A 17,523-nucleotide genomic window follows, 5' to 3' on the forward strand; every position below is an offset into this window, starting at 1 on the left:
TGATTAGAGAGATGAGGTTGAAGGATGGAAAAAGAAACTTCTGTTTGAATTTCTTCTTTTTTAACATTTTTTTACTTTTGAGAGAGAGAAAGAGCGTGAGCAGGGAAACGGCAGAGAGAGAGGGAGACACAGAATCCGAAGCAGACTCCAGGCCCTGAGCTGTCAGCACAGAGCCCGATGCGGGGCTTGAATTCACGAACCGCGAGATCATGACTTGAGCCAAAGTCGGACACTTAACCGACTGAGCCACCCAGGCTCCCTGTTTGAATTTCTATTGGTACTGTTTAAATTATTTACCACAAGAAATTATTTTTGCATTGTTAGTGGAATTTTTTTTGAGGGCAAAAAATCTGAAAGGATAATTTGTCATTAAAAATACATCAGTTCAGGGGCCGCCTAGGTGGCTCAGTTGGTTGAGCATCGAACTTCAGCTGAGGTCATGATCTTACGGCTCATGAGTTCAAGCCCCACGTCAGGCTCTGTGCCGACAGCTTGGAGCTGAGCCTGGAGCCTGCTTCGGATTCTGTGCCTCCCTCTCTCTCTGCCCCAACCCACTCACATTCTGTCTCTGTCACCCTCAAAAATAAGTAAACATTAAAAAAAAATTTTTTTTTTAAATACATCAGTTGAGTTCACTTTATGTGTACCCTTTCTCAGAGAGCTAGTGGAATAAGTGCCCCAACAAAATGGTAGAAAAAATCAAGAAGACATGGGATAGAAGAAACAAGACCCATCGTGACAGAGGCAAATTCTTAGTGTTGTAAAGCACCGCCCTGGGTTGAAAGCTGTTTTCCTCCTTCATGCTGCTGAAGGCAGACCCCAAAGTAACAGCTGTGCATCCAACATCATGAGCAACCAGTCTGGGCTGGCAAATCAGGTCAGACAGCTGTACTTGAGATAAAATTGGTTGAAATAGGGGCTAAAATGGGATCATCTTAAGAGAAGATTTAAGTAACTGGCAAAGAACTTGTCGGTTAAATTATTGAAAACACCATAGAAAATTCTGGAAACACAGAAAGACAACTCTGGGGGGAAACAAAAGTCAGAAAGGAGGAGTGATCCTATAGTACATAATTCAGCTTTTAACAGTGTGTAAGAAGGCATAATACCATTGGCTGTACTGAATACTGACCTAACTAAAAATTATGGTGTAAAGAACAGGAAGGATGCATGTGAATGGTAGTTGCAGGAATGCAAAAGAAATTTAAATTCTCATACTCCACCTGGAAAGATAATGCATGATGACTACACCCGAAAAATCAAGAAAGAGCAACGTAGGTATTATTTAGGGCATGAGTAAGTACTAACAAGCTAAAAGCGATGAACATGAAATGCTCTTTCTGAAAAGCAGGAAATGATGGGGGGGGGCTGCTATTTTTAATAACAAACCTTATGGAATTATTTGACTCTGAACTATGTGTATACACAACTTCAATAAAATTAAGAGGTAAAAAAGAAAAAAAAAAACACAACTGGGACCCACACTGGAATATCTTACTTCACAATGATTTTTTTTGAGATAGAGATAGAGAGAAAGAGAGAGAGTGGCAGTGGGGAGGGGGGTGCGGGCAGAGGGAGAGAGAGAGGGAGGGAGAGAGGGAGGGAGGGAGAGAGGGAGGGAGGGAGAGAGGGAGGGAGGGAGAGAGGGAGGGAGGGAGAGAGGGAGGGAGGGAGAGAGAGAGAGAGAGAGGGAGGGAGAGAGAGACAGAGAGAATCTTAAGAATCTTAAGCAGGCTCTATGCCCAGCAGGGAGCCCGATGTGGGACTTGATCTCACAACCTATGAGATCATGACCTAAGCTGAAATCAACAGTCAGTCGGATGCTTAAGTGACTGAGTCACCCAGGTGCCCCAATTTTTTTTTAATAGGAAATAGTTGCCATGGTGGTTTCTAATGGGACACAAAGGAATAACTGAGTTACAGGTAGGATGGATGCTTTGAGTTCCAACGCTGGACGGTTCTACAGAAGTGTAACGAAAGTCCCTCTAAGAGTGTTTGGGCTCCTCAGCCTGTCCGGATTTACCCATGACCAAAAATCTATTGAGAAACAAAAGGAGGCAAGACATACTTCAGGTCCAATATTTACCAAACCTTGACAGTTCGGGCATGGATGTCCTGCCAAAAGCATGAGCCAAGATAGAAAATTGTAAATAGCCAAGATATGACCAAAATTTGTTCCAAATCACCAGTGTGCTGTATGGGGCTTTTCCCTCTTCTCCAGGGTACAATCGGTTCAAAGTCCTATTCATACCCTTGTCTATCGAGGCAAGTTTAATACTAGACTACTAGTCTGTAATTTTGGCCCCCAAAATGAGGCTGATGCTGAGTCCCATCTCAAATGATTTCCAATCCCTGGAAGGTTGGGGAGGGGGAAACTGGGGGGGGGGGGGGGGGGGGGGGAGGGGAGGGAGTAAGAAATGGCCAGATTCTTACACACTCAGATGTCAGTCTCATCAGAACACTTAACACTTTGTCAGTCGTGGAAGAATCCAAAGCAGATGAAAAATGAACATCAACATTTGTATACCAGGAGAAAGAAATTAAAGAACTTGGTTTCCACTCTGGCAGTGAGGGGTGACCCCACCTTCGCCCTAGAGCAAATGATCAAAATCTTTTGCGTAGATAGAATACTTATATTCTTAGTGTTGTAAAGCACCACCCTGGGTTTAAAGCTGTTTTCCTCCTTCATTTTTCTCACCTGTAAACCAGTGAGTTAGGGTGGGGTGGGGGGAGGGGTGACGATAAACCTCACAGGGTTACTGCCAAGATGAGGTGATTAACAATTGCAAAGTTTTGCAATCGGCCAAGTGCGTTGGGAGCTATTTTCTAAGTGCATGGCATATGAAGCAGCTCATTGAATCTTCAAATTATAAACACTATTATCTCATTTTCCAGATGAGGAGGCAGAAGCACACAGATTGAGTAACTTGCTTAGGATCCTAGTTAGTGGCGGAGCTGATACGCTAATTCAGGTGATCTGGCTCCAAAGAGAGTGCTCCTAACAACCAGTCTGTACCGAAAAGAATGAAACACGATGCGCCCAGTAGACGTTATGTGTATGTCTACACAGTGTGCGCCAGTCCGGACAAAGAAGGTAAGTGATAGCCACCTTGAGGTCTGGCTGCCTGACGAGACCAAGGTCTCCACTCCTCTCCCTAGGTCCCCAAGCGCACTTCTTTCCCAAGGGTCCCCAGCGGCTGCGGGCGCCCTCCCTCTCCAAGCACCCAGAATTCCAGCCCCGCTGCTGGCCAGGAGTGGAGAGGAGCCGGTCCGCAAGGCCCCAGACCGCGATCCCGGCGGCGCGAGGTCAGGGGCCCGAGTTTACCTTGACCTGCACTCTCATCGCTCCCGGACTCCCGCGCGGGGCCGCGCAGGGGCGCACACAGCACCTGGGCACTTCTTCCGCGGGCTCCGGGAACCGCGGCGCCCGGCTGGGCCGGATCGCCGCCGGCCAGACGTGCCCCCGGCCGCTCCGAGCTGCGCCTTCTCTCCTCCCTGCGTCCGGCTCACGCCACGTCCGGTCTCCTCTGCCACCGGCCCCGAGCGGAACCAGAGAACGCGTCCCTACCGCCCTAAGCTGAACCCCGTGCCCCGTTAGGTTTCCGCTCTGACACCACCTCTGCGCTGGCCCCATCCCAGCTTCTGGACCGGCGACTGCGGGACCAGCCCTTTAGTGGGTGCCCTGCATTGGCCAAAACCTCAGAGATGATAATCAGCTTCTGGTGGAGACCCGAGGGCTAGGGAGAGCAGGTATTTCGTAAGTCCTAGCTATTCTAGATCCGAGTTAGATACTTTTGCGACTGGCCCCACCCACAGCCGCCCAGGGCCCTGGGTGCAGATCAGGTGAGTGGCCTAAGGCTCTTTTGCCCCACCAAGCCTGGGCTGCCCTGCCTACCTGTGAGCGCTCCACAGCCCGTCGGGCCTTCATCCTTGACTTGCAGGCCCCGCTAGCAAAGCCTTATCTGAGCTTCTGACTTGTGGAGTCAGATCTGGGCTCCACCTCCACTCGCTGCCTTTTACAGCCCTGTAGATTTGTCATGATACTTTTTCCCCTCAGTTACCGCCTGTGTAGAAAAGATGTGTCGACCTTACCTAAATGAAAAGAGTATGGTGAGGGTCAAATGGAATGTTCAGCAACAGACAGATTTGTGGTATTGCACTGTTCTTGTTGAGTCACTGTGGTGGGGGGAGGACACGAGACATTTACCCTTATAGCACTTTTACTATGGAGGAGTTAGTGGGTATGCCAAGGGACCCCTTGGCACCTGAGTTTACTTATCTATGCCGTGGGAATGACAGCAAATAAACCCACCTTCCTCAGAGGTTCTACTGAACAAAAGAAATCCACAAAGGGCCAATACAAATGCTTTCCCGGTTTCGGTGTATTTTCAGTGCATTCTCCTAGCTAGGAGTCTTGATTAAGGCTGGGTCTGTGACTATGAGTGGATCCCAGTATGCTGGCAGAAGTCATTCTCACTTGTAATTAATTACAAGTGTTGTAATTAACAATGCTAGCTATTCATCCCTGATTATTGACTTCAGATTAGGGGCGCCTACCATTTTAGTCCATTCTGAATTTCTGCCCAGGGAGCTCACATTTGCAGACATGGGTTCCCCCCCCCCCCATTTCTCAGTGTGGTTTTAACAAACATTTCTTTATTAGAAAACTTGAACCTCTCATATGTGTAGTAACATTTTGTTTTCCTATTAACACATTCAATCTTTCCTCTCCTTGACCCATCTCCTTCAAACTGTTAATGATCTGTAAGCAGTTAACAGGTTCAGAAGCTCCCACCTAAGGCAGTTAAGCATGCCTTGATCGGTGTTCCTCCATGTATGTCCCCTGTTAGGTCTCTAGGGACTGGAGCTCTCAGAAATCTGCAGACCTGCCAAGAAGACTGGACATTTGAGATCCAAGGTTCTTCGGAATCTTGGTGCACTGTGATCACTATCTTCTTGTTTAATCTTTGGTACATTTACGTGTTGGTATGGTTATATGTTCGTTTCAGATCAAGCTACAAGGCACAAAGTCTAAAATACCACAGCCATACCAGGATATACCAGGGCAATTCCGGGGCGTATGGCATCTGATGGGCTAGTTTACAAGCTGCCTTCGGTTCCCAAGCTGGATCTGAAACACCTGAGCCATCAGTGAAAACTGCAGATTCCCAGAGCCCCACCCACCCCTCCCAGACCACTTGTATTGGAATCTCTGGGGTGGGGCCGGGGAATCTGCATCTTTTACAAGCACCTTGATCAACTTAAAGACTTATCTATAGAAGTCTTCTGGCCATAAATATACCTATGCCCAGAGACTAGCTATGAAATTTAAACTTTAGAATGTTCATCAGTAGTCTAGTGTGGCTTGTGATTCAGGCCAAAAAATATTTCCTGAACACAGACTGTTTGTCAGGTATCCTGCTGGGTGTTGGAAAAACAAAGATGAATAAGACATTGTCCAGTCTGCAAGGAGTTTGAGTTTGTAGGAGGAGGAACAATAAAAAATGAAACAGTACCTGGGGCACCATTGGTAACCCTCGTCAACAGAAACAGCGTTGTATTTTCTCATTTGTTGCCCTCCCTTAGACTTTTCTTCTTTTGCCCATTCTTAACTCCTATGTCTTCGGCTTTGTCAGACCTCCCTTTTTTATCCTAGACCTTGTAAATGTTTGATTCCTGACCCAACATGGTTTTAAAGTCAATATGAGATTTCAGAATGGAAAGGAACAGCTGATTTTTCAGCAGAGAAAAATGGGTATGACGACATTTTTTTTTTTTTTTAATGTGTGAAGATCTTAATGAGTCCCGGTAATTGGAAGCCGCTAAGGGGTAGCTTCTAAGATACGCGTTCTTCTCTTGGAGAGAATTGCTTCAAGCTTGGAATTGTTTTGGTTGGGTTTCCTTTATTTGAACAGGAGTGAGGGTTGTTGGGGTTTTTGCACAGTAATACTTCCCAGCCTCTCTGGACAGCCAACGGGGAGAAAATGAGGGGGGGGAAAAAAAAGCTCTGTGCCTTTACACCAAGAAGAGACAGCACCATGGGAAACCTCTTGCCCAATGCATCAGGGCATATGATCACCTCTAGTTTGTGGTCACCACTTTCCTTTCTGAAGCATAAAGGAAACAAAACAAATGCCATGGTATTCTGAAGGGGGTAGTGGAAACTATGATAAGCCTACTGTGTGGTGTTCCACAAGTGGGGAAAGTTTAAAGGAATGGGTTATGAATTGAAGAAGTCAGATGAAGGTGTATGGCCAGTAATGAAGGATGAAATTCAGCTCCCCTAGTCCATTCCTGTTAACTGTCTCTGTTTTTAGACGTTCCTATTCAAAACCAAGGGTTTGAGTTTGAATTTCACGCATTTATTTTCCCAAACGGCTACAAATCAAATTTCCTATTTTTAAAGCGTTTATTTGCTTATTTTGATAGAGCATGCGCATGGGGGAGGAGCAGAGAGAGAAAGGGAGAAAGAGAATCCCAAGCAGGCTCCACACTGTCAGCACAGAGTCCAACACGGGGCTCAACCTCACGACCGTTAGTTCATGACCTAAGCCGAGATTGACAGTCGGATGCTCAACTGACTGAGCCACCCAGGTGCCCCAAATTTCCTTTTGAAAGGAAGCAATCTATTTTCTTCTGCTTACTGAATAAATTTCTCTCTTATTCAGTGCTTCTAAAGGGAATCTGCTCCCAATTTATTTCTCTATTTGCTATGAAAATGGATTATTTCTCCTATTACATAACCAAAGATTAAATTATTAATGGCTGGCAAGGTGAAACAGGAACTCTAAAATACTTTTTGTGAAAGTTTAAAACAATACCCTTTTTAAAAATTTTTTTTAAAAATGTTCACCTATTTTTGAGAGAGATGGAGACAGAGCATGATCAGGGGAGGCGCAGAGAGAGAGACAGAGACACGGAATCCTAAGCAGGCTCCAGGCTCTGAGCTGTCAGCACAGCGCCCAATGTGGGGCTTGGACCCACGAGCCGTGAGATCATGACCAAAGTCGGATGCTTAACCGACTGAGCCACACAGGCGCCCCAAAATGATACCCTTTTTGAAGGCATTTTAGAATTCTGATTGAAGGCATATCCTTTTCCATCACAGTGCCCATCTTAGGGCTTCATATTTCGGAAATACTCAAAGATGTGTATATAAGGATATATGTAGTAGCACTTTCTATAATGAATAAAGATTGCTAACAACTTACACAGCCGTCGTGAACATTGAAATAAACTGTGGTGAGTCCATGCCGTGAAACACCATGCAGCTTTCAAAAGAATGAGTTAGATCTAAATGTACAGATAATAGGAAGGGAAAACAGCAACTAGTCAAAGTAAGTATCATTCCACTTTTTAAGATTTCTATGTGTAGACTGGAATATGCACAAGAAAGTTCTAGAAGAATATAGCCAAACTGTTAACAAGGGAAGGCAAACTTACATTAAAAAATTATTCATTGCTTATCTGAAGTTCAAATTTAACTGGACATCCTATCACACAACGTTGTTGCACCAGCCCACTTTGGTAGCTTCAAGCAGCTGTGGGTGCTCTTTTAAAGTGTGTATTACCGGGGCACCTGGGTGGCTCAGTTGGTTAAACGTCCAACTTCGGCTCAGGTCATGATCTCGCAGTTTGTGAGTTAGAGGCCCTGGTCAGACTCTGTGCTGACAGCTCAGAACCTGGAGCCTGCCTCGTATTCCGTGTCTGCTTCTCTCTCTGCCTCTCCCCTGCTCATGCTCGCTCTCTCTCTCTCTCTCTCTCTCTGTCTCAAAAATAAATAAAACATTAAAAAAAACGAGTCTTTAAAAAAAATAAAAAATAAAGTGTGCATTATAGATGATGACGCCAAAACCTAAGCTCCACCAGAACTGTACCTTCACATTCAACTCTGAATGATTACTGGAGGGAGGATAAGAAGGGTCTTAAAACTGGTTGAGCACCTGTAACAAATTGCCGGGCCAGCTGAATCTGGTGGATGGCCCCAAACTCCTTCCATCCCAGCACACACCTCTTTGCGATGCGACTCTGCGACAGTCCCCACCCCTACCCCGCCCCATGCAGTGGCTCCATTTCTTCTCCACAGCCCTCAATCCGAACTAAACTTGTGGCCAATAAAATACGGCCACAGTGACAGGGTTTAAATTCCTGAGTCTAGGCCCCAAGCAGCCCTGAAAGCTTCGGTCTTCAGCCCCTGGGAAACTTACCCTAGCCCACCATCCTGGGAAGAAAGACCACGTGGAGAGACGAGCCAACCCTCAGAATTACGTGGCATTATCATCCGATGCTATTTTAAGCCACTAAATTTGGGGGTTATTCATTGTGAGGCAATGCGTAACTCAGTTTATTTTCTCATTCTTTTCCTTAATATTTTTCCACACAGAATCTCTGTGAGGATTCACTGAAGGTCAGAAATCTTCACTGTGAGTCTCACCGGTTTCTCAACTTGTAAGGTGTGAGGCCAATGAAAATTTGAACACAGGTCTATGCAGCTGTAAAGATCTACTGTTTTGTTTTGTTTTCTTTTCTTTTTTACATACACCTTGAACATAATGAGCGTTCATTAAAAATTTAGTTGGATAACGAACTGTATGAGTCAGAGATTGGTTTTTATCACTTGCATATATCAGAACCAAGAATACATTTATTTGACAGGAAATGTCTACCAGTACTAACATTTTAACCTTTAATCCTTTCCTCTTGATTAAGTTACTTGGAAGAAAAAACACAAAACCCCAAACCCACTATTCAACCTGTTATGTTTTCCCTGAAAGGGGAGCCACAGCTGCTCATCCATGGAACAAGTATTCTGGTAGCTTAAGGAATTTCACTATTGCATTTTAGGTGAGAAAACTGAAAGACAGAAAATATGTGGCTTAAGTGGAAGAAACCAACTAACTGAACCCTCCACACCTGACTCATTTATACAGCACTGCCTTTTTTCTTTTTAACTTATTTCTAAGTGAATAGAACCTCACAGAAAGTTATAAAAATCCTATGTATGTAATCCCTTGAACTAAAACGAGAGCCTTTTAGGGGCGCCTGGGTGGCTCAGTCGGTTAAGTATCCGACTCTTGATTTTGGCTCAGGTCACAATCTCATGGACGTGGGATGGAGCTTTGGGTTGGGCATGGAGCCTGTTTAAGATTCTCTCTCCCTGCCCCTTCCCTGCTCGTGCCTGGGCACTCTCTCTCTCAAATAAATAAATAATGAGAGTCTTTTAAAAGCATTTTTTTTAATTTATTTTTTAATGTTTATTTTTGAAAGAGAGACAGAGCACAAGCAGGGGTGGGGCAGAGAGAGAGGGAGACACAGAATCCAAAGCAGTCTCAAGGCTCCGAGCTGTCAGCACAGAGCCCAACACGGGGCTCGAACTCACGGACCGTGAGATCATGACCTGAGCCGAAGTCAGCCACTTAACCGACTGAGCCACCCAAGCGCCCCTAAAAGCATTTTGACTTAATATATTTTAAGTATTCCTTCTAAAATATTCTTTACATTATCAATGTGTGCCATGAATAAAGGAGGGAAGAAATGGCAACTTATTGGGCACTCACTGTGGGCTAAGTACTTTGTTATATACCTTATTTTTATTTAAGACATTATTAACCATCATTTTATACAATAACTGAGCCAGAAAAGGTCAAAACTTTGCCAGAGTCACGGGCTGAGTAGAAAAACTGGAATTCCGGGGACAGTCTGTCTGATTCCGAGGCCCACGGTGTCTCCATCCTGCGGGAGGTCCTCTCCAGAATAATCTCAAATTCATTTACTACTGAGGTCTCATTTTGCTATTATTTATTTCGTTTTCATGTCCCTTCAGTGAAGTTATTTATAAACGCTGAGCGAAGCCCCATTTTTCTTCCAGCCAGCTTTCAGGGTAGTAGTAGGTCTACACAGCCAAAGCAACTGCAGGCTTCCAGTGCCGACGAGGCCTCTACATCCTTCTCTACACAAATTGCGTATGGTTTACTTAATAAGAAAGATGCCCGGGCATTTCTGTAATATCCTTGAAGGTATGATAACTCAAACTTTTCTGAGATAAGGTCATTATGTTTAGATATTAAATCTGGAATTGCTGTAATCCAAGCACAAAATTTATCTGGCCATTTTAAGTAAATAAATCCTGAGGGTTGGCTGTGTGGTTCTGAAGGTTGGCTGGTCTCTCTCTACACGGTCTTTCCTCCCAGGATGGTGGTTTGGGTAGCGTTACATGAGGGGGAGGGTCGAGGCTGCAAGGTCACTTGAGGCCTAGACTCAGGAACTTCACAGCTCTGGTGAAATGGAGACTGTGTTACTCGCCTAAGAGTAAAATGCTGTCATAGAAGGCTTTACAACCCTGGGACCCAGAAAGATCACATCTAGAACTCTTGCCCCAAAAAACACCTTATGTACGACGCTAATTCATATAACAAGATATTCGTATCAAAATTATATAGTACATTAGGAATTAGCTTAAAGGCTATTATTAGAGAAGTAATAAATTATTATATGGGCAATATGTACCTGTTGAAAAATACTAACAAAGAAGATTCCAAAGGAAAGCCGAGAAGGAAGTTAGAAGGGAGTATATACTGTATGAGTACAACTATGTAAAAAACTACGTAGACAAAAAATTAGAAATGGCTCCTTTTTGTTTTTTCCAAGTATTCTGTAATGCGATCTTATTATTTTTGTAATTTTTAAAATTCATTAAAAGTGAAAATCTCACATATCTTGGAATGACTTATGGGATTACCTGAAATTCCCATTTTGTACTCTTTCTCATCATTTATTGCCTCTGATGAATAAAATGTGAATCACTCATTTCCCAGACCCTTTGGGCCCAAAGTTCAGAACCAGTGCTATTATTTTTTTATATTCTATGATTTATCTATTACCCTCAATAGCCTGGTGCTTCTTAACCTCACAGGCTAGTATAATTTTGTTCAGGCTACAGCTGTTTAACTGAACACAAAACCCTGATGCCAACTTCTTTGCCAAGGAAACTATTGCATCAATACTGACGGAGATCAAGATCAATAATGAAAGAGCAACAACATAAGAATGAAAACATTTCTATGTGAATTTCAGCAGGAATCCGCATATTATCATGATGTATGAAGTTTCCCATTGGCCTTTCACAGTAAGGACACACAGGTACAGATTATACTTTGCAAGAACGTGAAGGTCTGAGATTTCTATACCTAAGCCTCTAATACCTAAGTCAAGCAAAGTGTATATTCCTTTCCCTGACTTTTCTTCCACATACTATTTTGCAAGTATAAGGGATCAATTCGATATGCTGTTTCTTGAACGTGCCCCAGAACTTTGGTCACTATAGACACTTTGAACTAACTCAAGGTAGTTCCTCCACAGAGCTCAGAATTCATCATATTTATTATTCTGTGAACCGTAAAATCCCTGTGGAGAAGCGGGAAGGAAAAAAATAGCTTTCATTTCATAAGTAAAGAAAGTCAGGACTCATAGCAGAGAATTACCCGCTAAGGTGCTAAAATCTGGCCAGCCTATCCGTGGCTCCTCCCAGATAGGGCATCCCACAGCTCGGTAGGCGCTCTAGTCAACTGTCACTTGAAGATCCCTCTGTCACCAGTGTCCAATCTTTATTGCCCATCTGGAAAGAGGACTCTTGGAGCACAAATAATGCCCCCTAAAAAGTCCCCATTTCTCTACTGATCCTTCATTTTTGTAATTCTCTCTTATCCATCTTATTCAAACGTAATAGATGTGCCTCCTGATCATGATGTGTTCCAGGAGGACAGTGCCCACCAACTCTCCAGATGTTAACTTCTCTACTATTGTGGCACTCTTGCCAATTTCCTACCATCCCTCCTGTTATTAGTTGAAATTGTGGCCCTCGTAAAAAGGTATGTTGGAATCCTAACCCCCAGCACCTCAGAATGTGACCTTTTTTTGGAGACAGGATTTTTTTCAGAGGTAACAATTTAAAATGAGGCCGTTAAGTTAGACTCTAATCCAATATGAGTGGTGTCCTTATGAAGAGGGGAGATGTGGACATGTGCAGAGTCACACATAGATGGGAGAAGATAACCCTCTACCAGCCAAGGACAGGGGCCTGGAATAGATCCTTCCCTCACAGCTCTCAGAAGACCCAACCCTGCCTCGATTTTCAACTTCTGACTTCCAGAACTACGAGACAATAAAATATCCATTGTTTAAGCCATCCGTTTATGGCAGCCACACAAACCAATATGCTTTCCTACCATTAAGATTCATGACAGGGGCACCTGGGTGGCTCAGTCGGTTGAGCGACTGACTTCGGCTCAGGCCACGATCTCATGGTTTGTGGGTTCGAGCCCCGTGTCAGGCTTTATGCTGACAGCTCAGAGCCTGGAGCCTGCTTCGGATTCTGTGTCTCCCTCTCTCTCTGCCCCTTCCCCATGCATGCTCTGTCTCAGAAATAAATAAACATTAAAAAAAAATTAAAAAAAAAAAAAGATTCATGACAATTCTCCCTAAATCTGGCCTTTTAACGAGGGGCGTCATTACTCCCTGTTGCCCTAACATAGACCCAGATAGTACATCTAGCCCAGGCATAAATATGAATAGCACCCTTTTTTATTCTCAAAAGAGCCCATGTTTGTGCAATCATCCCAACTACACCACTCACAATCCTTCCTATAACCCACTTCCCTTCAGCCATGACGTTCTTCGCAATCACTGTGGCCTCTGAATATTACAGACTTCCCTTCGTGCAACAACAAAGGATATTCATTTAATAGCCTTCATCAGTTTTTGTTTTGTTTTGACTAGACTGTACACCTTGTAAAGATAGGAATTGCTTCTTCCCCGTTGCCTGACCTCACATTTACATGGCCGAGCATGCAAGAAATGTTTATTCAACCCAATTAAATGGAAGTAAGAGCTTTATTATCTATACCTCTTTGGTAAGCATCATACTTGCTCCAAATTACCCTCTCTTACTTTAAAAGTTACCAAGAAACGGATGTAAACTGCTAAGTATATGCTATGGGGCTCAGGGATTCTCATTAAAAAAGTATGAAGAATAAGCAAGTTGAAACATTTTAGCTTTTAATGGCATTAGTATGCTTAGGCCAGCATGACTGTATCGACAGAGGAAAGCCGGACTTGTACAAGTATTAGTATCATATTTCCATAAAATATTTTGCGAAATTGTCATAGCGTAACGGAAATCAAAAACCACAAAAGGAGAAGATGATTGCTGCAAATAATGCATCTCCTCATTGAAATGAGCAGAGATTAGACGACACACACTTTCCTGTGGACTGTCAGCTAGATCTAAAGAGACAGGCACACTTATTTATAGACTTAAAAGTCCCAACTAGGACAGCATCGAGAAGACACAAGCCCGATTGCCGCTCCTTGAGGCTGTATGCAGAAATAGAAAAGGATCTGTAATCATGGTCATGGGACCCAGTCAGTATCAGGACCACCCAAGAAAACAAGAGTACTTCAGGAGGCTGTTACTCAGAGATGTCTGGACACTTGGCCTCTTTCTTCCCCGGTTAGAGTGGGCACTTAGCGATAGCAGGTTTCGTTCTAAAGAACTAAAAGAGCAGGATGTCGGTCAACATTGCCTGAACGGAAGTGCAAGGTTCCCAGTGTAACTTCTTCCAGAAGGGTGGTGTAAACCCGGGGATTATAGGGCTTGTGGCCCGGAAGGGACCGGGCTCCTTTCTTGACTCTGTCCACAGGTGTCAAGGGCGGCTTCGTATTTCAGTAGGAAAACCAAACAGAGGGTGGCCCCTGTCATTTCTCTGGGTAGACACCTCTTCTCCAAAGTTCTGAATCATGGAGGCACTTGGGTGTGCTGGGAGCTCCTCTCCGATGCTGCTGGAGCTAGAAACGGCCTTGCCTCTTTCTTTCGTAATGGTTTCAATTACACCAAATGCAATCTGTAATTCAAGTGTCGACCCACTGAACTGTCAGTGTCATACGTGATGACACAGGAAGTGCAAGACGGAGAGCTGATGAGGAGAACTAGGGACACCTGGGTGGCTCAGTCGGTTAAGCCTCCGACTCTCGGTTTAGGCTTCGGTCATGATCTCACGGTTTGTGAGTTCGAGCTCCACATCGGGTTCTGCACGGACAGTGCAGAGACTGCTTGGGATTCTCTCTCTTCCTCTCTCTCTGCCCCTCCCCCACTAGGGCTCACTCTCTCTCTCTCAAAATAAATAAACATTTTTAAAAGGGGGGAGGGGCGTTCCCTTTAACGTCACCCACTGTACACAGTGGCAGAGTGTGGCTACAAAACGGGACCTGTTAAGAGAAGAATCCGTCTGATACAGCAGAGAATCCCTCTCCCTGACTCCCAGGGAGCACACAACCACCATGTGCAGCAATGACAGACACTTTTCCGAATAAGGACTGTTTCCATCCTGAGTGACACAGGTCAGGAGAGAGGCCAGGAACCCATCACCTCTGTACCTCGGTCTCCATGGGAAAATCGGTTCTGGGTTCCAGACCGCTTCTTTACAAACCAGCTCACACAACGGATGACTTCTAGGAGGGAGACTGCCTGCGTTTGGACCCCCGGGTAAGAGCACAGCAGGAAGTGCTCGGGGAGCATTTGTGAAGAGGAAGCGGCAAGCCAAGCCCGCTGGGGCGGGCGAGGTAAGGGGGGTGGTGAGTGTTCAAAGGGGCATGTGGCATACCGACCCACTGGAAGGAAAGAGAAAGAGGACATCTCTGCAAAGGAACTGCCCTGTGAGGTTTTGGTTCTTCCAGTTTTTCCTCATTCCTCTTGTCTTTTGAAATTCATTTATCAAAGCTCAGTTCCACAGGAGCATGCGCACAGAAAACTGGAAAGGATCTGTAGATTGTCCCAATGTGGATATGCCGGCTTTGATATTGTATGACAGACAGTCGTGTAAGCTGTTACCATTAGGGGAAGCTCGGTGAAGGGCGCACGAGGCCTCTCTGTGCTATTCTTGCTACTTCCCGTGAATCCATAATTATGTCAAAAGAAAGAGAAACGCTCAGCTCCAGAGCTTTCTGCAGCACAGCCTTGCCCAACAACCTGACTCACACACCTGCCGACTGCCTTGGCTTGCTGTCCCTTCACATAATTTCCAAACTGCATCTTGCCTGTTTTCTAACTGTTTGTGCCACACCGCTCAGCATCCACGTCTGTTTACGCTTGTATTACTTACGTTACTGTGTGCTTACACGCAATGAGACAAACACACACAGGGGGATGCAACACTATCCCGTTCGCTGTTTCTTACGTGTGTCTATCGTGAATCCCCAGCAAAACTGTAAGCTCTTTCACCTCCTTCCTTGGCACACCGTGGCACTGCCCACTGTTAACTGCAGGGCAGGTACTCGATAGATATTACGTAAGAGCGACTGAAAAGGCAAAAAATGTTAAAGAAAATAAAGAGAGAGTTAAAATACCTGACCAACTTTTTTGTTGTTGTTGTTGAAGAATACGATTTGATGCCCAGAAAACATTTACCAGACCAAGATTAGAGTTTAGAGGCACATCTGTCTCCTTTAATCCTAGTTATCGCCATGACCAGGCGGTTATCAACCGAGAAGCACAAAGGTTAATCACACGTGTGTTGTTTGGACCCTTGCCATAGAATACCCCTGAATTCACTGAGGGAAATGCTGAAGGAGCACTTTGCTAACTCCAGAATCCACCCTTCCCTTGGGGTTATCTTGTCTGAATCAAACAGTGAGCAGGTTTGTTTAAGCCGAAACCTTGAGTTTAAAAAAAGAAGAAAGAAAGAAAGAAAGAAAGAAAGAAAGAAAGAAAGAAAGAAAGAAAGAAAGAAAAAGGACAAGTAAATTTAAAGTTTTATGAAAAATGTGTGCCTTCAAAATCAATGTGACCAGTATCTCCAAATTGGGGAAACTAGGAACACTTCTACTGTCTTTATTTAATAGAGTATATTCTGAGAAAAGGTACCTGCTTATTTAAACTATTTACAGGTTAAAATATATTGGTTGCAGCCTAGAAAGAGGGACTGACGTTATCACTTTTATCTAATTTGGCCCTATGGGATAGGGACCAGTCTATAATAATACATTCAGTGAAATAAACAAAGATCAGAACATGTGCATGGCATTCTTCTTTTTTTTTTAGAGAGAGAGAGAGAGTGAGTGTGAGTGAGAGAAAGGCACAGAGAGAGAGAGAGAGAGAGAGAGAGAGAGAATTTCAAGCGGGCTCCATGCTCAGCACAGAGCCTGATGTGGGGCTTGATCCCACGATCCTGGGATCACAATCTGTGCCAAAATCAAGAGTCGATGCTCAACTGACTGAGCCCCCCAGGCGCCCTGCATTTCTTTATAATTTAACAACCAAGAATGCATTCCTAGCTGCTATAGTCTTGCTCATTTTTTTTTGTTTTCTTTTTTATGTTACCTTTCATATACATGTTCTTCCTCCATTCCTTTCTTTCCTTACACTTTTTCTATTGAACAACACAGGCCGTTTGGCCTACAGAGATTTCCCCTGGTCTGGATGGTGCTGACTGCACACTCCCGGAATAGTTCAACATGCTCCTCCTATCGCTTTCCCTGCAAACTGACAGTTGAATCCAGAGGCCTGAGCAGACTCAGGCTCAGTCCCTTTGGCAAGATGCAGGCCGTGGTGTGTTCTTTCCACATACGTCTGATGTTTGTTCTTCATTGTCAGCAGCGCTTCATGCCTGGTCTAAATTCGTTAATTTGTTGGGGGTTGTAACATGGTTCATATTCCAACCCTATCATTTCATTTCATTAGCTGGACTGTCCTCACTGTCTCTGTGCACACAGGGAAGTCAGATTGTAAGCGGCCCCATGGAGAGGCCTACATGGTGAAAAACGTGAGCATCCTGCCAAGAGCCACGTGAGTAATTTCTGATGTGGATCTTCTCTGCCCAGATGCAAGCAAACATATCTGCAGTGCACAGCCCAACTGCAATCTCATTCGCGACTCTGAACAACTAGATAAGCCGCTCTTGGACTCCTGACTCTCAGAAACTGTGATGTGACGGTCTGGCTTCAAGCAAAACTGCGGGACAACTTGTTACACAGCACCAGATAACTCATTTGCAATCCACTGCAATTCTTATCATTATTGAAACTCAATTTGTCCCATCTCTGGTCAGTGAGGGCCTCTTCAAATTATCTCTTGAGTTATTTGAGACCATTCTGATAGTCTTTGATAGCTCCAAAATTAGAATCACCTATTTCTCTAAGAAGTCCTGGTTTATTTCACTGGGAACGGTCTTGAGGAAGACCACGGTCCGGGGTGCCACAGGAGCTTTTTGGTCATTATTTCTAGAAATTTTCAGTAGAGAAATAAAATATCTTATGAGTTCATATTGAAATTATAATTCAAATTCAGGTGAAACATGTTTTATTTAATTTCTTTATATTAAATCTGTATTCTTTTGAACTACACGAAGAATCTTGGTTCTCAAGGACAGAGGCAATAAAATTAAATATCCATTAGTTTTTCATTGCTTTATCCCACATAAACACAGCAGTCTTAGGAAAACAATTCTTTTTTTTTTAATGTTTATTTATTTT

General features: G+C 44.1%; 1 protein-coding gene across 1 annotated transcript in view; it reads right to left on the reverse strand.

Annotated features, from left to right (window-relative positions):
• Positions 1-17,523, reverse strand: part of TRPM6 (transient receptor potential cation channel subfamily M member 6) — a 201,257-nt gene that overhangs the window by 142,607 nt on the left and 41,127 nt on the right. The window contains exons 4-5 of the mRNA XM_042912014.1: positions 15,231-15,351; positions 3,896-4,092 (exon numbers count right to left, since the gene is read on the reverse strand). Coding sequence (XP_042767948.1) covers positions 3,896-3,928 — 33 coding nt within the window. The 5' untranslated portion in view covers positions 3,929-4,092; positions 15,231-15,351. The remainder of the gene's footprint in view (positions 1-3,895; positions 4,093-15,230; positions 15,352-17,523) is intronic.

This window comes from Panthera leo, chromosome D4 (genome assembly GCF_018350215.1).
Source record: "Panthera leo isolate Ple1 chromosome D4, P.leo_Ple1_pat1.1, whole genome shotgun sequence".
Classification (NCBI taxonomy): domain Eukaryota; kingdom Metazoa; phylum Chordata; class Mammalia; order Carnivora; family Felidae; genus Panthera; species Panthera leo.